This window comes from Rhea americana, unplaced genomic scaffold (assembly GCF_003343005.1).
Source record: "Rhea americana isolate MKP2758 unplaced genomic scaffold, rheAme1 scaffold_220, whole genome shotgun sequence".
NCBI classification, from domain to species: domain Eukaryota; kingdom Metazoa; phylum Chordata; class Aves; order Rheiformes; family Rheidae; genus Rhea; species Rhea americana.
The window spans coordinates 783588-806402 of NW_028186330.1; the positions used below are offsets into that span (position 1 = coordinate 783588).

At 36.6% G+C, this 22815-nt stretch overlaps 1 protein-coding gene across 1 annotated transcript in view; it reads left to right on the forward strand.

The window, feature by feature from the left end:
• Nucleotides 1–22815, forward strand: part of ZPBP (zona pellucida binding protein) — a 33662-nt gene that overhangs the window by 1382 nt on the left and 9465 nt on the right. The window contains exons 2-6 of the mRNA XM_085305454.1: nt 374–885; nt 7433–7513; nt 10333–10458; nt 18061–18210; nt 20093–20311. Of these exons, the coding sequence (XP_085161580.1) occupies nt 374–885; nt 7433–7513; nt 10333–10458; nt 18061–18210; nt 20093–20311 (1088 nt within the window). The remainder of the gene's footprint in view (nt 1–373; nt 886–7432; nt 7514–10332; nt 10459–18060; nt 18211–20092; nt 20312–22815) is intronic.

The following is a 22815-nucleotide window of genomic DNA, read 5'->3' on the forward strand; positions in this document are numbered from 1 at the left end:
ATTTTCAGAAGCAATCCATGCTTTCAGGAGGTATTTGGAGGAGCTGGTGATACATCTAAGCTAGGTATCTACCTTTTATTTTGCCTTAAGGTTCCTACAGAAYATTTTCTTTCTTTCTTGGATGTAACCAACTGCTTTTCTTCTCTGGCACAGTAACAACATACCAAATTTTCTGATCCGGAACTCCTTTCTCTAACCTAGTGCAAATTAACCATCTTTCACAGAATCAGACTTCCTCGGATCCCACTTTCCCACTTTTTTCGTGGAGCAGTAACAACGGCTGAGCTGCAYGGCTATAAATGCTCGTAACATTGACTAGATCAGCACAATTCTTCGGTTTTGCAGTGGAAAATTTTTTTCTTTTTTTTTTAAGGAACAACTGCACTGAGCACGAAGCAAGTTCCCCGCGCCTTTTGCCACCCCTAGGTGCACCCTCTGGGTCAAGGTGCCCATCGCAGGCCCGGGCCGGGCCGGGCCGGGCCGGGCCGGGCCGGGCCGGGCAGGGCCGGGGGGGTCTCAGAGGGGCAGAGGCGCGCACCGACGTGCCGCGGCGCTACTGCATCGGGACTCAGGACGTACAAGCCGCCGCAGCTGTTTCCCTGGGGTTTGAGGATGTGAAAGCCTGCCCCTACCCGCTTTCGCCAGAGCCTGGCTCCCCGGGCTCGGAAAGCCCCGCCGCAGGTCACGGCAGGGAAGGCCGCCGGCGGCGGCGCCCCCCTCCCCCCTCTCAGCACCCGGGGCCCGGCCTGCGCCCGTCGCCATGGCGACGGCAACGGCGCCCGTTGGGGGCCGCTAACGGCCGGCGGGGGGCAGCGGTCGCCGCCGGCCGCCTCCCGACCCGCCTCCTCGTCCTCGTCCTCGTCCTGCTGCAGGCACCCGCCGCAGGTACCGTGCGCGGCCGCTGCCTCCCGTCCCCGCGCCGCGGCTGCCTTTGTCCCTGCCCTCGTTTATTATTTACACGGTTCCAGGGAAGCAGATGTGCCTGTCGCCACGTGTGTGTCCCCGGCCGTGGCCCGCCAGCTCTTAACTCCGTGTGTCTGTTTGGGATGGTTACTCACGTGCGGTGCCCTGCTTTGCCATGAAGGCTGTGTCGGTTTACGTTCAGCTTTCCCCTGTGTTTTTTGTTCCAAATCTTTTAGTGCTGTTGCCCCTCAAATCTTCCACCGCRGGGATTAAATTTACCTTCCTCATGTAGAGACACAGATAGAAAGTAAAGGACTTTCCAAGTAATCCTTTCCCTCAAAAAGGAACAGTGAGTGTGGCAGAGAGGGACGTTTCTCCTTTCTAGGTACCAACGAAGTTGCGTGCCTGAGGGAGTCGAGCACTGTATACGAGTTGAGTGGGCTGCGAGTCTCTGGTAACGTTACTGCTGCGCTATAAGAGCACTATCACTTTGCTGAAAAGGCTCTGAAGCGCTGAAATAGCCACGAACTAAGATACCAAGACTGCACGCTTTGGTAGTAGCCTTTACACTTCTCTGTAATATTGCTGGCCTTGTATCCACAGTGCATAACTGCAGCTGTCAGCTATTACTGATTGGGAAATTCAGTTGCACAGCCTCTCAGCTCCAGCGCTGGGAATGCCCTGAAATGACAGTCTCTGCTCCTTAGTGAGCTCTTGAGCTGTGAGCAAACTATAGCTCATAGGCTTTCTTGAATGGAAGTCTGGTAAAATTAGATTAATTTGTATATCAGTGTGCACGTGGGCCAGATCTTTTTATTCTCCCGTTTGGTTATGATTGAGTTTCAGTAAGTTCTTCATAAATTCAAGGTCTTTTCTGTGAGTGAGATTAGAGGTGAAGCTTGAAGTTCTTCTMCTCACAAAAAGGGAAAGCTATGTGCAGGTTTTCAGCATATATTTACTAAAAAATTGCTGTCCCGGTGTTGGAGCGATGGGTAGCAGAACCTAGTTTTGGGACAACACCAGTATTTCTTTTATCTTAGGTTTTCTTTAATGAGTATAATAGGTATTGTCATCTCCGAACAAGGCATTTATTGTTATACGTGAGTCATTCATGTGGTCTGAGTTTAGACTGAAGTAAAGCATATGAACCTTTTTCTTTAAAAAATTTTCTTTTGTTTTCCATTTACTGTTGGTGGCAGTTTAGGTTCATGTTCTTTTTTAAGTGAATAATTAAACTCTTTGAGGACAATGTAGAGTATGTTTCTTAAAATGTCTTAATTATATTTGGCTTTTCTGAGCCATCTGAAGGGAGTATGTATCATGATGGAAAGATACAACAGCTTTAAGGTAGCTTGCTACATCGTTAGTGGAAAAAGTGTCCCTTTTAAACTTARTTTATAAAATGTGCTAGCACTGCTCTAACTTAGTGCTCTCCACTAAGAAATGTGGAGGCCAACTAGAAACCAAAATCCTGTTCAGATATTGCAGAACCTTTTCAAAATGGTTAAACTGAGACAGATAGGAAACTGAAGTTCAGTTTCTTTTATACGACTTTTATAAGACTAGTAATAGAAATGGAAATATTTCTGCAGAGCACTTTACATCACTCAGCTTTGAAATGCCAGCTGTAATTAAAATACTTTGATATAGGAAAACACTCGACTATTAGCATGATTAAGCAGAAATAACTGCTTTAGGTAAGTAGCGTTGCTATTTATATATTCTTTTGGTGCAGAAATTTCTCCACAAAAATTACTGCAAAACATAATTACATTAAAAAAGCTTACAGGAATTACCATAACTTACTATCAGTTCACAGAGTTTTAATTTCTAAATAAATGAATTGAAACTATGCCAGCTGAACATTCTAGTAATACACTATTTTATTAATTAATAAATTGATTGTTTCATTATTTAAGACTCATTTAAAACTATTTCCTGCCAGTGCTATTTTCAGACCAAATTTAATTTTCGATGTATTATTTTGAAGATGATTAATTTTGTTACTCTAGTATTCCTTTTAAGACAAAGACAATTATAGTAAGATATTTTATAAAATGGTAGAATTGCTTGTGAATCTTAAATTCATTGGGCACATGAATTAATTCTGATTTAGTCAACCTAAGTGGATTTAGTCACYTAAGCAGATTCTGTTTTGGGACAGGATCTGGGAAGGTACCTCCTATTTACATGGCACTGTTGTAAATCTGAGGCCTGAAATCGAGAGAAGCAGAGGGGACTGTGTGTATGTCCACCTGCTACTTCTGATCTGGAACTGATACTTTTTCCCCTCTTGGCAGACTATCTGAGAAGTGCAGGAGCTTCATTTCTCTCTTGCTTTTTGTGTGGAATTGATACTCCTGTCAAGTAGACCAACACAGGATTTAGCATTTTACCCTTAACTCAGACTCTCCGCAGAATCTTTGCCTAGCTTTAGTGTCATAAATTAGTAGTAAAGTTGTTGAATTTGCTCCAGAACATTTTACAGTCACCCAGTGAATCCTCAAGTAACATAGATACTTTACATGGCAAACGTATCCTTGAATTCTAATAGTAACAAGTCAGGTTGAATGGCTCTTCAGGCAACTGTGAAATTTGAATCAGGCCTACTCTGAACTACCCCAGACTCCCTATTATGTCTGATAATACGGTATGACTACCTTTCTTTGTCCGTGTTCTTCTGCAGAAGGATCTGCTGCTTGCAGCTTGTTTATGACTGTATCAAGTACAAAGCAATGAGGAACCAGACCCAAATCATTTCCAGTGCATTGGGCTGCTTTGAAAAGCAGAGATGAATATTGAGATGGAATATTGTTTAATAAGTCAAAAATGCAGTTTAAGCACTTTTGCTGTCCTTTGTCTGTTGTCCTTTGTTGCTCTTTTTTTGTGGGACTCCATGACCTCTTTATACCTTTTTCCCTTTATTTTTTATGGTAAGTTTCATGTGGGTCTGTTTAACCTGATCATACAAAGTGTTAAAATAGAATGTGAGAATGGGAAGATAATTTCCGCTAGAGACTGATATATGAAGTATCAGTGCTTAAGGTGATTAGGAGGACAGCAAAGGAACTCAAGTAGGAAACCTGAAAATAAGGCTTGAAAATACTTTAAAAGTTAGTATAAAAAGTGAGAGAAGGAGTATATGAGGACTGGGATTCATATGCGGACAGAAACATTTACTTACTGAAATGAATGCTATGCAAATGAAATATGTATACAAATGAAAGAACAGCATTTAAGCTTTCTCAAAATCTAACATGCGCATTCATTGAAAATATCAAAGAATAATCCAGAAATCTTATGTATCTTCCTTCAGTAAGTACATTGTTCTACTTTTTCTATTTCTTTGTATATTAATAGTTCAAGAGCTCCATCTTTAGGTTTAAATTATTATTGTAAAAAAAGAAAAAACTTTTCTGCTTACATTGATTAAATATATCCCCTATATATCCCATGAACAGTTTATACCTGTTCTCACATATGTCACTTTGCGGTGCTTCACTTTTCTAGGTGCATTTGTTGCWTTTCATAAACTTCGAAGAGTTTGTTGTCTGTTTGAGAATGTTGTTTTCAGTTTTTCCCTGATGCTAATTTATTCTTTTTGGTGGGTTATGTGTTTCATTTCCAATTATGATACAGAAATCAATCTAACAGACCATAAAGCATTTACTAATCATGTGGATAGATAATAGTGGCAAAAGGAATTTAAAAAGAGGATATTTTTCAGGTAGGATTTATAATTTTATATAAATTAGCATGCTTTTATTAAAATCAAATGTGCTGATTTTTGTCAATGGAGAATCTGATCCTGTGTTCTTTTGGGACCTGAATTTTAGTGAAAAAATACTTTGGTTTCTATCAGTGCAGCAKAAAACTAAAAGACATAGCATGAATGTTCTAGTGAGGAAAAAGTTAATCCATGATAGTTAAAAAGAGTTTAAAAAGAGTTAAAAGGGARTTTTGGTGGACAAGTTGACCATAAGGAAGCAATGTGCTCTTGTAGCCAAGAAGGCYAGTGGTATCCTGGGGTGCACTAGAAAGAGTATTGCCAGCAGGTTGAGGAAGGTGATCCTGCTGCTCTACTCAGCCCTGGTGAGGCCACATTTGGAGCACTGCATCTAGTTCTGGGCTCCTCAGTATGAAAGAGACATGGAGCTACTGGAGAGGGTCCAGCGCAGGGCAACAAAGATGATTAGAGGACTGGAGCATCTGCCCTAGGAGGAAYGGCTGYGAGAGGTGGSCCTGTTTAGCCTGGAGAAGAGAAGACTGAGGGGGGATCTTGTCAATGTGTRTAAGTATCTGAAGGGAGCAAGGGGACAGGGACAGGGACAAACTCTTTTTCAGTGGTGCCCAGTGACAGAATAAGAGGCAATGGGCACAAACTGAAACACAGGAAATTCTGCCTGAACGTGAGGAGGAATTTTTGCTGTGAGAGTGACAGAGCACTGGACCAGGTTGCCCACAGAGGTTGTGGAATCTCCTTCTCTGGAGATATTCAAGGCCTGCCTGGATGCATCCCTGTCTAACATGCTGTAGGTGACCCTGCTTGAGCAGGGAGGTTGGACTAAATGATATCCAGAGGTCCCTTCCAACCTCAACCATTCTGTGATTCTGTGTGATTCTGTGAAAAAATAACAAAAAATACCCCCGAAAAACAACCTCCAAACCACGCAGAAGGTCTCTGGGGAAAATTAAATTACTTGGAAAATTCTACTCCTCAAAGAAAGTTGTAGAAGTGGCACACAGTAAAGAAAATGCTGCAAAGTAAATTAAACTGTTAATCACAGAAATCAATCATACATGAGACTGCTCCTGCGATTATCTTCTCTCAGATTTTGTTCCTGTGAGGTGTTACTTTTTCATACTGCCTAAATATTTTGAATAGAACATTCTGCTTGCATTCTGAAATGACAAGTATAGACAGTTCTTTTTATCTCACTTTGATTATCTTGTCCTGAAAGCTGGAGGATCTGCCTTGCTTTTTCATAGCAACACTGTAAGGTAGTAAAGTATGAGTACCAATCATATATTATGTGAGATGAACTGATAGTTTCCCATTATTGCTCAAATCGAGATATATTAAAACAAAGTTGGGACTTGAACCCAGAACCCTTGTGCCCCCAATAAATGCCTTAACCTAAAACCAGTTTATCGGAGTATCTGTTGTTGCTTTTACTTTGTCAATGTTGAAATGAAGTTAGCAACAAGCATTGATCTGGGGTCACATGGTTTAGATGGTTTAGTGGTTTAGATTTCTTCATAAAATAATTGCTGCTAATGATATAGTCATTGTTTTATTGCTATCTTTTGTATTAAAGGCTTTCTATTCCTGTATTACTTGCTTTCTTTTCCAGATTTACTAAAAGAACGAGAAATCACAAACATGCCTTACCTCCCGGTAACTCATGTTCCTTCCAAGCAGGAGGTGGAGACAAAGAACGCAGAATGCCGAGTAGTTGGCTAACCACTGTTATCTTTCTGATGGTTTCAGTTCTGTATCGTCTGAAACTCTGTAAAACAAACTTAGATCTGACTTGTAGTAGAATGCCCAGCTGAAAGATATTTCACTTTTATTTCAAAAGTGTTATATATCTTGCAGAGCTTTACAATTAAAAAAAAGTTTTAGTTTTTTAGTCTCTATTTAAAATAGAAGAAATGGAAATTAAAATAGCCATAAATTTTTTCTGTAGTAGATTGCTTTGATTTAACTGACATTGTTTTTAATGTTCTCAAGTTATACACTAGTTCTGTTGTCACCATTTGAAAAGCTTCCTGGGGAAATGCTGCTACAGGTTTGCTTAGCCTTTGAAGCAGAAACAAGGGGAATCAAGAAAGGGATCACTTAATTGCTTTTTATATAGACCTAGTCATGCTAAGACTTCCTTTTAACCAGTAAATCAGCTACTTATTTAACAGTCAATTTCAGCTTAGTTACTATGTTAGTACACAGCTTGATAAATGCATGTTTTACACCAGCATGAGTACACTTGATTCTGCAACATTACCATGTRTAGAAATCACAAGCAGATGAGAATTTGTATCAGATGGGCAAGAGCTGGTTCTCATCCATTGCTCTTTAATATAACTTATTTTTTATGTAAAAGTCACATATATTAAATTGTACTAATTTTTAGAAAATTATAGTAATAACAAAAACTAAGCTTATTAATTCATTAATACTCTGTAGGTCAGCATCCTTAGATGGTATCACAACAATGCAATTACATTTTACTCATTTTGGACAGTATTTATCAAATAGACTCAATTTAAAATGTCTTAGTTCTCTTGTAATGCTTATATTTAGTTAATCTTAAGTGCAGTTCATAATTCTGAGGCTTTTCTGTATCAGATCATTATTTTTTGTCACCTTAATGGGAATCATACTTGTATAAGGCATGAGACAGGTATTAACTTGATATATGTTGAAAAACGAGTCCGCTAAAGGCATAGATTAACTTAAAATATGTTTGCTTTTTCAGATAAATTTAATTAATTGTTGTATTAATATAATTGTTTTATCTTTTAACAGTTAAATCCTCAAAGAGATTTTTAAGAAGCGCAGGGCCAGGAGAAAGTAGCTTAAAAATAGTGGGATCTATCATATTTCCAGGTATTTTTCTTCAAAATTTTCAGTTTTCTCCTATGAGTGTGAGAACAATAATATATAGGTTTCATGAGGGCTATCAGTGAATAAAATGGAGAACRAACCTCAGGCTAAAATAAAGTCCTAGTCCAGGAAATGCACATAGTTCTTTGTAGCACATTTCTTCAAAATTGACTATCATATAGGAAATCAGCACAAGTAATTTCTTCAGATTGATCCATACAAAAARGCATTTCACGAACACAGAAGAGCATTTGTCAGCCAGGGTGATCAAGCATATGGTTGGGAATTTATCAGTGAAGAGTCTTTACCCAAGTATGCAATTATTTTTGAAAACTAAATTTCTATGGATATTTCTTGAAGATCAGGATGGAGCTTCTTATTAGAGAAATATCCACTATAATGGAGGTGATTGCCTGGTGATTGCAGTGCTCCATTGTAAAATGGGAGATCTGGTTTCAAACTGATGGTTAACATTTGTGAAATTCTTGGTTTCATACAATACAAATGAAAATGAACTCAGAAACCTGTGTGATATTTTTCCCCTTGGGAGTTCTATTTACAAAATGTATAGTCCTTTAATTTCCCGTTTATTCCTTGCACCATGCTGCTGCAACTGGGAAACATGATTTCTCTTCCCTTCTCTCTGCCAAAATATAAACATATAAAAAACAAATGAAAGCAYTTATTTAAAAGCTAAACAAAATGGAATGTATTTGCCAGCCTTACAGGCAAGGCATTTTCAAAGTATATAGAATACAAAGGTTGGAAAGCARCCTCCTCTCTCTCTCTTTCTTCTTCTTCGTCTTTATTTTTTTTTACATTATTACTTTTCCAATATTTATATTGCAGATGTAGAAAGTCAAGTTTCTTCTGTTTGAACTAATACGAGAACCAAAGACAATATACAAGTATCAGTCAGGTGCTGTACTGAAGTTGTGCAGCACAATAGTGAACAGTCAGTCTTACCTGAAATAGTGTCTTTGCATTGTGGTATGCTACATAGATATGTCATAGGCTAGCAGTGGGAGTTCTACATCTCTTTTTGTTAAYTTACTCAACAGTGTGAATATGTACAAATTATCTCTAAAACTTCTGCTCTCTGAGGGGAGAGTGAAATAAGAGGACATGCCCTGATTTATTTTGGTACAGATTCTTAGACCTATTAAATTTTGTCTAAAGATGAAACAATTCTGGGAAATAATTCTGTTTTTAAAAATTTCTCTTGGTAGTTTATATTATGAAAGGGAAGAGATACACATAGATATATAGAATTTTGCCACGATAGACTATTATTAAAGTCAGAAATTTAGTAAATTTGAGGAAAAGTATGAAGGATTTACAATAGAAAAATACTGGTCACATTTGTAATTGCATTAACATGTAGATTTCAGAATTAATTTTTATGCTGCAGGGTAAAAAAATGATGCACCCGCCTGTAAATTACTTTATTTCCATGGCATACTGCTGTACAATTGGAAAGATATACTTTGCTGTTTTCTGCAATATAGCCTGCTGTAAAAAGCTGATGAACTGCAACATATCTCCTGTTCTTAAGACTTACAAAATTCTGAAGTTACTAAAAGTGGTATCAACTATAATTATAYTAGCTATTATTTATTATTGAAGTTTATTAAATTTTAAACCTAGGTTTGTGTTCTGTTTAAGCAACTTAATACGACTTACTAAGTAGCACAAGTATAAGTGGCTTTTCATTTTTTAATGAAAGCAAACAATCATATTTGGAGGGTACAGAACACTAAGTGGTGTCATTACCACCAGTACCGTAATGGAAAAAGGCAAACTGTTTTTCCCTGCATTAATCCCTTCCTGCAACAAATATGTGGACTGTTTTCCACTTGCAGAGAATCTGAAATAGCCAGTGGCAGACTAACATTATGTTATTTAATTCAGTTTGGATAATTAATAGATTCTCCAGATGAGAAAAATTATACTATCTGTAGTATTTTATACTAGTTGTAGCTTTTCAATAGCAYTAAGGTAGCCTGACGCAGAGCACAGTACCATATTTAAGTCTAAATTTTACTGGAGTGTAGTCATAGCATCATCTAGCATCACAGGTTTCTGAAGAAGATGACAGATGCTTTGCAGAATGTCAGGGGGAGGGAAATAAATTATAGATACTGAAGTCCTTATATTAAGAGTGATTATGACCTGTGATTATACAAATTTTGTAGTTTTTTTGAAGCAACTGAAGAGCTAGAAGCACCTGTACGCTAAAAATCTCAGGCAAGACAAGCACACCTCTGTTACCATGGGAAAAGACTGAGTAAATATTTACCTTATTCAGTTTGTTTTCCATCTCCTTATCTTCGAGTGAAACAATAGGTAACTCAACATCTAATGTAACACTAACCACTTTTCAAACAAATACCAAGTGCACTTTGCAGAGTCTGGTAAAAGGCAATTGCTAATAGCATGGAAGCAGTAAGACTTAGCCAAGTCTGAGTAGCCTGGATCAACAAATTGAAATGCAGCTTGCTCCATGTGTGATAGACACCAACTGAGAGGGAATACTGCAGAAGTCCAGGCTTGTGAGAACTTACCAAGTGCCATACTGCATTTAAGAGRATATTGCAGTGCTTTATGGTTCTTCTTTATACAACCAGACAAACATGGAGCTAGAAGGAATTCTCTTAATTTGATTTTCATGAGAAAACAAAACTACTATTTAATAACAGGACCAGTCCAAAAATTACAACTCTTATCAATACTATCCTTGAACTACTATCCTGAAATTTACATAGCTTACTGTTAGACTATCACTGATAAATATGTTACTAATGATAATAAACTGCTTTCAGTCAAGGTTTATGTCAAGCTGAATCAAAACAGTCCACGTATTTTGTGTGTTACAAATCGTCTGCGAAACTCGGAACTGATTGATCCAGTATCCCAGTGGCGTGGACCCAGTGGTAATATTCTCTCAGGTAAGAATTCATTTTCTTACATACTCTCTGAACCCCACCCTTTCCCCCCCAAAAAAGGAGCATGAAGGTTATAAAGGTGGGAACATAAAAGGAAGAGAACTGAGGGTACTTTGTGAATGTATATGTATCATGTAAATTAACTTTCAATATAAGAAAGGGATAAAGATAAATGGATAAATAGAATGAAACACATCTGCAGATCTCTAGAGAATGGTGGCGTCTTTGAAAAGTACCAGACAGAGCAGGGCATGTGGCAAGCTAATTTCATAATTTTCATAATGTACCTTTTGCAGCTTATCATCTTGCCTTCTTGTCCTTTTGTTGTGTGCATCTTAAGAATAGTCTGGCTCCATCGCCTTCCCTTAGGTAGTGGAAGACTGCAGTTCCCTCCTTAGATGTCTCTAGGCTAAAAATCTATTTCCTCAGCCTCTTGTCATATGCTTTGGTCCCCTGATCATCTCAGAGGCCTTCTGCTGGACTCACTTGTGTTCGTCAGAGTCTGTCTTGTACTGGGGACACACTGTTCCAGAGTGCTTTCATGAATGCTGAGTGTGCGTGTTGGGGGGGAGTAATCACTTTTATTGTGCTGGCTATAGTCTTGCTAATGCAGCCCAGTATGCAGTTGGCTGTAATTGCTGCAGAAGCGTGTTTGTGATTCATGTTCAGTTTAAAGTCCACTAGGACTCCGAAGTCCTTTTCTGCAGGGCTGTTTCCAAGCCATCTGGTCCCCAACTGCTTACGTTACTGCTGTTATTCTGTCCCAGGTGCAGGACTTTGCATTTGTCACTGTTGAACTTCATGAGGCTTTTGGCAGCCCATTTCTCTAGCCTTGCAAGTTCCCTTTGGCAGCRAAGTCCTGTAGTGTATCAGTTTATCAGTCCTCCCCCCTTTTCCCCCACTTCTCCCCTTCAATTTGGTGTCTTCTGCATACTCGATGAAAAGGCATTCTGTCCTGTGATCCAGGTCACTGGTGAAGATGTTAAACAGTACTGGTACTTATTATTAGCCCTGAGGAAAGGCACTCATAACTGTCGGCCAGTTAGACTTTGAACCACTGACTTCTATTCTAAATGATGATCCAAGCCGCTTTACACTCACCTTGTATTCTACTCATCYAGTCCATATATCCCTAGCTTGGCTACAAGGATGAAACGGGGAACTGTGTTCAAAGCCTTGCTGATCTTTTTCAGTGTAGACATCTATTGCTTTATTGCTTTTCCCTCATATTCAGAGGCAATCATTTAATTGCAGAAGGCAGTCGTGTTGGTCAGGCATGATTTGCCCATGACAGATCAATGCTACCTGTTCCCAATCACCATCTTGTCACRCGTATGCCTGGAAATGGTTTTCAGGAGGACTTGTTCTACCATGTTTGCAGGGACTGAGGTGCGGCTGACTGACCTGTCATTTTTCTGGATCCTCCTCCTTGCCTGTCTTGAAGAAGGATATATTGTTTGCCTTTTTTCAATCATTGGGGATCTCATCACCAGACTTTTAAAACAGACAACAAGCATTAGTTAGGGATGCTCAGCATTCTCAAATATGTCTCATTCTGTTCTATAAAGTTGTATATGTCCAGCTCACTTAAGTGAGTTGCTAATACCATACTCCATGAAAAGCGTTACCTCCCTTAAGCTCTCGGAGAGCCTGGCAGGGGGACTGGAAGCCAGATCTTGCCAGGAAAGATTGTAACAAATGTGGCATTGAGCCCTTCAGTGTTTTCCATGTAGCACACCTACCCCATTCTGCCCTGGGTCAGCATTTTTGTTGCTTTTCTTCTGCTGTAAATCTTTTTGTTGGGCCTTCACATCCCTTGCCAATTTCAATTTATAGTTAAACTGCTCACAGCTAATTTAAAGCAGACTTTTCTTTTTTTTCCTTTTTTTTTTTGTTTTGTTTCCTAGAAAGATGCCTCTAATGAAAGCCTCGTCCTAACCTGCTAGTATGGCATGAAAATGCCAAATCTTTCTGATGTTTCTGAATGGAGTATGTTGGACTATTTGCACATACATCCTTTTCTCAAATAATAAAGGATACCTTAGAGACTGTGACCTGCTAATCAGCAATATTTTTCCAAGTTTCAGCAGGGAATCCAAGTGTTATTTTTTGTCTCCTTCCATGTGTATCTCATTTACCCTTCAATGTTATTTCTTTTTYAACATGGTGATGTTGAAATTTATAAACTTTTTTAACTTCTTACTTTAGTTTACAGTTCAGTTATGAACCATCCATCCTTTTACAATAGCAGTGTTTTCAAATCCTATTTGCTTTCCTCTCAGTCTATGTTAGTGTCTATCAGATCTCTCTCCTTGGTCTTCTTATATTTTCAAGTAACTTTTCCCTGTCAGACAATCTGAAATACCATTTCCACCATAGAGATTCATAGTTCTTAATCCTCCACATGCCATCCTTCATAGTAGAGTATTTCACTTTTCTATAACATTTAAAATTGTACTATGTTTTTGCTCTGAGTCTGATAACAGGTTTAGCCTTCAGAGAGCATTTTTTAGTATTTTTGCCTCAGAGAGGTATTTTTGCTTATACTTCAGGCTGTGTGCTGTGTCATCTTATATGAAATTGTTCATCCGCCTTGGGATGGATATATGCTGGTTAGCTGTGTCCCCTGTATTGTAACTGATATATTTTGATACCTAGTCTGTGACACATGACAGACATATCAGGGATATTGTCATGTGTATTAGTACTGAGCTTAATCTTATCAGACAGACTACAACCTCTGTATTCACAATTAACAATAAGTTGCTCTTTTCACTCTATTGGCTTCTGTTTACCTAGGCTGCAGTTTTGATGGATCTGACTATGTAGAACAGAACCATAGAGACTTCAGACTTCCATTTGTCAGGTTTAAATTTATTCCTGCAGATGGCTTCAGTAATATCCCAAGTTGCTATGCCAACCTTAGCACAAAACCTAGAGGGGCAGGGGTTCTTGGCTCTGTGGAAGCTTTAGGTATACTAGAATCAGCAGCAGGAGGACAGAAATGTTTCAATAAAAGGAAGCTTGTGCTTTTCTGACATAACCTTCTATAGATATGAGAGAGGTTTTATAAAAATAACTTATTTTTAAAAAGTGATAATGAGAAGGTGTCAGCTTCAGCCACTACAATAGGGAAAATACTTTTTTTTGGGTAAATATCACCAAGCTACTTCTCTGTCTCCTAGGTCTGTTGTCATATCCTGCTTTTTCCACACATAGAATAGAAAGTATAAACAAATAAAAAGCAATCTAAATTTCTAGCTTATGAAGTGTTTGCTTTGTGAAAAAAACAAGATTGTTTGGCCTCAATTTGGAAAACTTCTAATCCACCTCAAGAGACAAAAATTGTTTGGGTTTCAGAGTGACTAGCCAGTCTTCCAATATCTATGATAGAGAATGTCCATATTAGTARGAAATTAAAGTTCATAAAGCTTGCACAATACATTATTTCATACTTTTTCAGTGGGATTGTTGGAAAGAATCTTTTCAGTGAGAATGTAGAATTGTGGATCTAGTTTTAGGAAAGGCTATCAAAAATACTGCTTCTTGAAACACTTCAATATAAATGCAATTATTTCAGAATTGTAGTCAGAGATTACATTCATTGCACTGTCATAGCTGGAAAAATCAGATCCTCCTCCCCTCCCTGCTTGCTGGCACWCCAGGCCTTGAGGTACACTTTAAGAATGTTTTTTCTGTTTGTCTAACTACTTAGAACATCATGACTACAGTGAAAACTCACAAAGACCAGTAAACCCTTCTTTTTCCTGAAAGCCATTAAAAAGTTTTTTTTTTTTTTTGAATAAGCAGTTTTGTTCAAAGATAGTTCTCAGTCCACTTACATGCAGTGGAAAGAGTAATTAAAAATTAAATACTGCACAAAATGTAATTTTAAATCATTATAACTTTAAAATTAGCAAGCCGTTTTTCTTCAGAGTTAGCCTAGCAACTCTTCTGTAGGATCTGTAAGATCTGGAAATTGTACTTTGAAGTTTTTAAACATTAGCTTTTGGATTAGTTGAGAATAAGTTTTTCAAGATGCACTTCAGAGAAAAAAAAAACTTTAAAATAATTACTTCTGATGTTCAGCATCTTAGGTTTCACTACATAAAGCGGCATTTTTGATGATGTTCTGAACACTAAAGTAGAACAAAAAGAATAGAAAGCATTTCAATCTTAAAATATTTGCTAATACTGACATTGGAATCAGCTTGTTCTAGTTTGGTGAGAAGGAATCAAGAAACTTGGAGTTGCAGGAAAGTTACTGCTTTTTATACACATTGCCACCTAACACATATACAGAAGGAATATTTGTGTGAAGGGATGGTTGTGATTATCACTTTATAGGAGATAAAATGTGTACTATAGCTCTGTAAAGCAAAGTACTTCAAAAGCAACCGACAAACTAAATACCCGCAGCTAGCTTCTCTATTATGATATAAAACCGCACATACGCTAAAACCTATTACTGGTGTATCAAACAGTTCTTAGATTTAGAGGGAAGGAAGGAGAATCAGAGGAAATCTGAAGTTGCTTTTAGCAGATGTGTATATCTGCATACTCATGCCTCATAACCTTCTACATGTTACATGAGAGTCTGTTGGAGTGCAGTCTGAGAAATTTTGTAAAAACGGAGTAGGTAGCATTTTACTCCTAAAAAACATTCCAGGTGCATTCATGTTTATTATATACTGTTTTTTATATATTATCTTTTGTTCCTGTACATGGCTAATTCACCACTAAATTTAACTCTCTGAATATCTTTAGATATTAAATACTTAAATTTGGATACACTCTGTAGTTTAATCTGAAGATTCGAATTTAAAATCTAGATTGATACCTGTTTTTTTAATGTCTGAAAAAATGGTTTCTGAAAAGTTTATTGGCCTGRTTCTGCTGTCATTTACTTTTTCTCTTAAGACATCATTTCAGATCCTAGGAGTTGCTCTACTGTAAAACTGGCCTGAGTAAGAGATTGGGTGGGAGGATGGGGAGTAATTTCTTTTTTGCACTGAAAAATCTGGAAGGAGAATTATTCTGTTGGTTTTAAGTTTAGTAAACACAATCAAAAATACAGGAATACTTAATTTTAAATATAATTACACAGGTTATGGGAAGTTAAGGAATATAGGAATATAGCTTAGGAATATAGGAATATAGTTAAGAAACATACCACAACATTCTGATAATCATAGCTTTTTTGACAGTAAAATAGGAATTTTTTGCATCCTTATAGTTCCTAAGGATCCTGGAAAATTGTCCAACTTCCTCTCTTAACATAAATTAGAAAAAAACCTCAGTTCTTTTTTAAATCATGCCACTCTTTACTGACCCCAAGGAACCTCTGAACTTGATTATGTTCCTGTTGTCCATCACGCATGTGAAATGCCTCTGGTGTAATAGAGGCATATTCAGTCATTTAGTATAATTCACAGGTGAGCATCCTGCTCACCTGTCTTACTGATCCTACTACAGCAGAATAAGATGGAAAAAAAAATAGCTTTAAGCAAAGTGTGGATAATTCAATTATTTTTATAATTTCATTTTAAAGCTAATGGCCTATTTTGTGAACCCAAATTCATTTGAGAAGGCAATATTTATCCAGTATTTATCCCATGGAGCAAGGAATTTTAAGTGTGATTCCTTTTATAAAACTAAAAATCCACAGCTCTTGATTTCATGATTTAAAAGGAGGTTCTTTGCACACAGACATAGCATTAAAATAATTAATGGTTATTATAATAAAATTCAAATCTTTTCTGGTATATGAAGCATTCAAGTGTTCCGGGTAGAAAAAAAAATCTAAAAATCAGTGACCCAATCCATCAGAAGAACTCTTCCTTTCCTATCTCTTCTGATATATTTTCAAAAAATACTTGTGGCCAAATCTCTTGACTGGATTTTCAAGCTTTGTTTGTTGCGAGTTTCTTGCCGTTTTTGCAGTTTAGTAATTGAGTTTATAAGTATAGCAAAGCTGTCTGCCATACATCTTAAAGGTGCTCCTGCAATCCAGTCAATTAACAGTATTARTTCTTCTGGCTGATACAAGACATTTGAATATGCCAAAGATCTGAACTGTAGTTCTTACATGTGTGCTGGTTTTCAGACAAGATTTATCTATTAGCTCTTCCAGCATAAAATAGCAAATGACATCCTAGTTCATAGACTTAGCATTTCAGTAGTTCATCATCATATTAAAAACCTCTTCATCATCTAAAAAACAAAGGATAGTATGCCACTGATTATAGAGCCTAGGTGAACATGAAATCCCAAGCTTGTCAAAACAATTTGCACTTTCAGTCTTTTTAATGGTACTCTTGATTTTACCTGACACTAAAAGAAGCACTTGATTCCTTTTTCTCTTTTAAAAACCACAGTTTTATCCATGACAAAACTAAGTTAATTAAAAGCTTAAATAGCTTCATGAGGAGCAAAGTTGTCCTATACAGTCCTGTTAAGTATACACAAATGATGCACCACAATTAAGATGTTGTTTTGCCAGTACCTTTCTTAAAATCTCTCTCTAGGAAAATTAGGGTGCATCTGCATCTGGTGTGATGTAAAAGTGTAGATGTTAAAAGGTCCAAATTACTTAGGAAGTTATTGAGATTTTTCTTTTTATTTTGGCCTCTGACAATGGAAACAGAAAACCATTCTCAAAATACTTTATCAAAGAGAGTATTTTACCTTGAAATCTATTATAACTGATTCTTATCCAAGGGTTCTCAAGGTTTTCTTTGACAGCTGCCAGCAAGATGGGCTGCATATTTGAGAAACCCTGATCTATATTGTCACTGCCTGAGGACCTCTCAAGTCAGGAAAGGGCTAATCAACTATCATCATGTAACCCACATCCAGGCTACATAGGACAGCTGTATGGTTTATCATCAGCACCCAAAGTCTGACCTCAAGCAGTGCTTTTCTTTCTCTTTAAAAACCTAATTAAAGAGACCCACCTACAATTTGTCCTTTAAACAGGATTTCATTTCCCCTGTGCCTTGACTTAACCAAGGATTTGTTTTCCAGGCTCATATCTACATAACAACACATCTCTTTTTGGACACAAAGATTATCTATCATAATCTTAAACATATGTGACTTATTTTAGTATATACATATGATTTTTTCTGAGTGTCTATCTTAGAGTCCTTGTTTAACTAGAACTTCCTGTCTTTCCTACTTTGAAGTTTACTGCTTGTTAAACATTAGCAGCAGCAAATTGGTAGGGGCAGTTCCTGAAGACTGAAAGGTTACTCATCAGTGTGACTTTATAAAGGTAAATTTAAAACAGAATATATGCCCACTTTGCCCTGTTTCTGGGAGCTTTCTGCTCTTGGAAGTGGTTAGGTAATGTAGAAAACAATAGGTAGCTGAGATGAAATAAAAACATAGTGACCTGATAKTTGAAAGCTCAGCAGCAATAAGGCACATTTGCAAAATGCTGAACTGAGTGACACTCAATCAGTTTCTAAAGAGTTTTGTGCCTTCAACTGAGTCCATAATATTACTATTCTGTGCACAATTTAAGAGTAAATAACTATTTGGACCCTTCTCTGTATTTTCTCATTACGACAGCTAAACTTATTTCATTATTGTATTTACTAGAAAATAGCAGTGTGAAAATATCACCAACAGGAACTTTAATATTTAGACRTTTCAAATCCAACCAGAGTGGCATTTATACTTGTTCCCTCGTTTATAAGCTAACAACAGAGCAACCTGCTAAAAACCTCATAATGAAATACCTTATTTATGGTAAGTTATCAAATGTGGTAAGTATGTTGTTGCCTTGAAAATAGTTTTAAAATTCATGTTGCTGTTTTTAAATAAGTAGGCTTATTTAGCATATAACGTGGAGAGGTAAAGTCATTCTGTTTCTTAGGATAAATTGTTTCTAATTGTAATTGCTACCAGACAGTTCATTTAATGTCATTTACAAAACCCTAAATGAAGATCATTAGTTGATTGAGAAATTTATAAATACCATTCTTTTTAAAAGAAACCTAAGTATGTAATGAACTGAGTAGGCAGTAATCCTCAAGAACATAAAAATAGTATAATTTTAAACTGAATTACTCCTTGTGAAGTTAATTGTAACAGAGCCACATGGATTTGTTTCACATCAGGTTAATGCCTTAATTTGTACCATGACTGTTTTTTTTTGAGTACATATCTCATAATTATGTAATATTTGTAGCTCATTTTTTCTTGTTCTGGTTACACTTCCTTCAGTGAGGAGGTAAAATGTCCTTGACAAAATGAAAGATTGTAAAGGTAACATTACTTACTCATTTCTATCTTTTCTTCTTTAAAGGAAATTATTTTATTCTTGCAGAGACCTAGGCAAAAGCTGCTATTTGCCTTCAGTAGGAACTATGACCTTAAATTTGAAATGCAAACTAATGCTCATTTAGAGACTTGGAGTAGAGCACAATGACCTAAATTAACCTCTAATGTAAATTAATTTAACTTTGGCATAGAATCCCTAAAATAGAAAAATCATGACTTGTAGCAATTAGCCTGCTGGACTGGATTGAAAAGGAGGAAGTTTCTTTGAAACACAGGTCTTTATGATGGAAAAATTTACAGAAAAAGAAACCTTTTCAGTAATACATTCTCACATTCTTCAGTCACATATCCAATCTAAATAGTAGCATACAAAATTCAAGTTTCAAACAACTATACAAAAWACACCAGAATATGCAGCAGCAAGGGAAAGGGATTCGGGGAGGCAAGAGAAAGACAGAAGGTCTAATGAGCTGTCTTAATTGGGTGCCATATTCTGGATGTTTTGCTGCTTTATTTTTCTTTTTCTTTCAGCTGGTTTAGTTTGTTCTTCATTCTTTTGTCCCCCTCCATTTTCTCTTTTCTATGATTCTACCCATGACCTCTATTCTTCAGTCTGTTACCACAGTTTTCTCAGCTGCCCTTTAACCTGCTGCTCTGTTGATCTACAGTTTTAGGTTTATAGAGTGGYTATCATGAAATAAGCAGGAAAATGCATCTTATGATATGCTGGCATATTTGTAAAAGATATCCAGATATGCAGTTAGCTTCATGGTAGAGGTGAAAAAGCTGATCCATTCATAAATTTCATACCTATACAGTAGCATTTTCAGGTACCCATACTTGTACAGAAGGAATTTCTGTTCATCTTATTAATTGCATCTTCCATCAGTCTCTGGGGRAAAAAGATTCCATTTTTAAGCCCTTTAAAATAGCTTTGTGATACTCAAATAAGAAATATAAATCGCACACTCATAACTAAACATAATTTGTGAGATGAAATGTTCTGCCGTATACTAAATGGTATTTTGCAACATACTTTTTTATTTTAGATTTCATATTCCTGTTGCCTTTACTGTTATTTCCTGTTGTTTTTTTTTTTAATCCTATTAATAACAAGTAAGACTTACCTGTGGATCTAAATAACACTGCTGACCTGGAAAAATCTCTTAAGTGTTTCCAGCTGGCCCCACATACCTTAATTATCATTAAAAATTCAGTGGGGTGCAAAAAAGATTTTGTTTATAAAGTAGAGATTTAAAATGGCAATTTTATTTTCAGATATAGAGATTATCTTCTACTTTTTACTTCATATATGGGTCTCATCATCATCTACATTTTTTTCCTCCAGCTTATTCTGATCCCAATTATTACTATGAGTTTACAGCCCAGTATCATGCAGCCCCTTGCAACAGTATTGAAAATATTTCTTTTGAGAAAACATTGCTTCAGTTGCTAAGCAAACTTGTTGCTGAACTTTCTTGTGAGGTTACATTAATTAAGTCAGAATGCCATCATGTAAAAATGCAGAGAGCAGGTCTACAGAATGAAATCTTCTTTACATTTTCAGGTAAAATCTACCTTGCTTTTAAAGATTATTTGACATTTTTATAGTCAATGAAAATGATTTTAGTGGGATATATTTACTACTTACATGCAGAAAATATTTTACATGTTTAATAATAAAGTTACTAGATTGTAAAAGTGCATCAAAGTATTGTATGCAAAATTCATGTCAACAGCAAAAAGATAAGTTGAGCTATTCAAAAGTATGCCTTTTACATTATTTCGGAGCAGTTTTGGAACTTTTTAGTTTGGAGTAGATCAGTTCCTCTTTTAATTTTATATCATAAAACATTATCATGTCCCTTGTTGCATACCATCATGGGAAGAAAAGTGATACAGTGCCTTCCCTAACACCCTAGATGACTTTCATTTACCCATCTAAACCACTACATGGATGTGCCTCAGTCTCTACAAACAATTTCTAAATGACAGGCTAAGGCTGGATGTCTAATTATTCAACAACTAAAGTTAAATGAGATAAATCTTGGTTCCTTCCCTTCCTTAACTGGCAACAACAGAAGAGGAAAATTCTGTAATTTTCAGTTTTTTTTATTGTTCTCAGAAAAAACAAAAGTGCCTAAAGGAGACCTGAGTAAAACTTAGTTGCCAAAAATACTGTGTTGGTTTTGATATTTTAAGTGTTTTCTTCCATAATTATTAAAAGCAAACAATTATGTGATTTAGGTATATGTTACTAAATTAGAGGATATTTAAAGATACTACTTTCTGGGCTTCAGAAAGTAGTAATAATGTGTGTAAGTAAGTATAAAATTTTAGGATGCCTGATATCTGGGTGTGTTTATACATAAATGACTGGCTGTGAAGAGCTCACAGTGTCTTATGTACTCACCTTCCTCCAATAAAGTTCAATCATTAAAAGTACATTTTCACTTGTTTTCATAAAATGTTTCTATTCCCAGCTTTTCACTAAATGCAAGAACTGTGGAAGTCAGAAATTGAAGCATGGTCTCAGTCCAGAGGAGATATTTTGTTCTTTCTGAGACTCTTTTCAGTACATTCCTTCTGAACACTGAAACCATACAAAAGACTCAACTCCTTTATGCTGTGAATGAGGTCTGAAAGTAACTGTAAAGCACTGCCAATCAATGGRCAGTGCGTTTGAAATACTTCGTGTTATTAAAAGATTCAAATCCCCCAAAGATACAGTAAAATATAATTGTTGAGCTGAATATACATAAGAACATCTTTAATAATTTCCTGAATTTAGTTTCTAATTCTTTCAGCTCTCAAAAGGCCAATGGTTTTGATACATTTCGTATTAGATTAGTCACTATGTATCAAGACATGCATTTTGAGTAGACCCTTTTTTAACAAAGTACACCAACTACACTTCCGTTTCATTCCATCTTGAAAACCAAATATCATTGCTTATAGAAACAAATCATTATTCAATCACGATTCTCTGAAGCCTGCATTTGTAACAGATAGCGCTGACATACGCAAAGAAAGAGTCTCATTACTAATAGGATAGTCTATTTAGGTTAATTCTAGGGTTATTGAGTCTATATAATGAGATTTAGCCAAGAGGTATGCATTCCACAGTGCTTGAGCATTAGGAGAAGAAATTCTCTAGTTAGAGTTTGAGGTGGATTTAAAGGTTGATTCATGCCAGTGGTAAGTTAGAGATTCTTAAGTAGCTTGAAGTCTAATAAAATACTTCTGGAGTTCTAAGCAGCATTTGGTGTTTCAGAATTACTTCCATTACAGAGGTCTTTAAAGCTTATATTATAAGGAGTTAAATTCACACATTAACAGATAATTCTGTTCTTAATGTATCTTTCCTAAATCTAATGATGTCAGTTCTGGAAAGCAGTCTTTCAGCTGCTTACTTAAATATTTCTCAGGCCTTTACCATAATGTGTTCTTGTACTTGTGAATTGATCAGGAAYATGGACCCATGCAAATGGATTACTAAAATGTAACTGTGTGTTTTTCCTAAATCCATACTTCAAATCTTCCTTCAGTTCATTGTATCATAGGGAGTCTTATGACAATAGAAGGACTTGAGTGCATGAGCATCAGGAATTGAGATGTGAGAGGAAAGCTCCAGTACACATATCTGTGGAAAAAATTGCATTCCACATGAATCCAGTCAGGTTGAAAAGCTACAGTAGCTAACATAATTCTTTTTGTTCCATCAAATTGTGCTATTCCCCCTGTATTGCTGGAGTGGAGTGGATTGGGGTGGGAGGGTGGTATTTTTAAGAGCACTAGATACTGTCCTGATTGTTCTTGAGAGAAAATACAAGTTTCTTGCAGAAATAGCTGAACCTTGAATTGTAGGTGTTCTTGGCTGACTGAATCTGTATAAAAACACAATGACAGGCAGGTAACTGTAGAGGGAGTAACTTATTTCTACTGAAATTTGAGAGGTTTTAAGATTAGACATTTCCTTGCCATCAGAATTTACAATTAAATGTCAGCATCTATGAAATACTTAAGTATGCTGAAAACTAGACATAGAAGTTTCAGTAAGGTGTTTTTTTT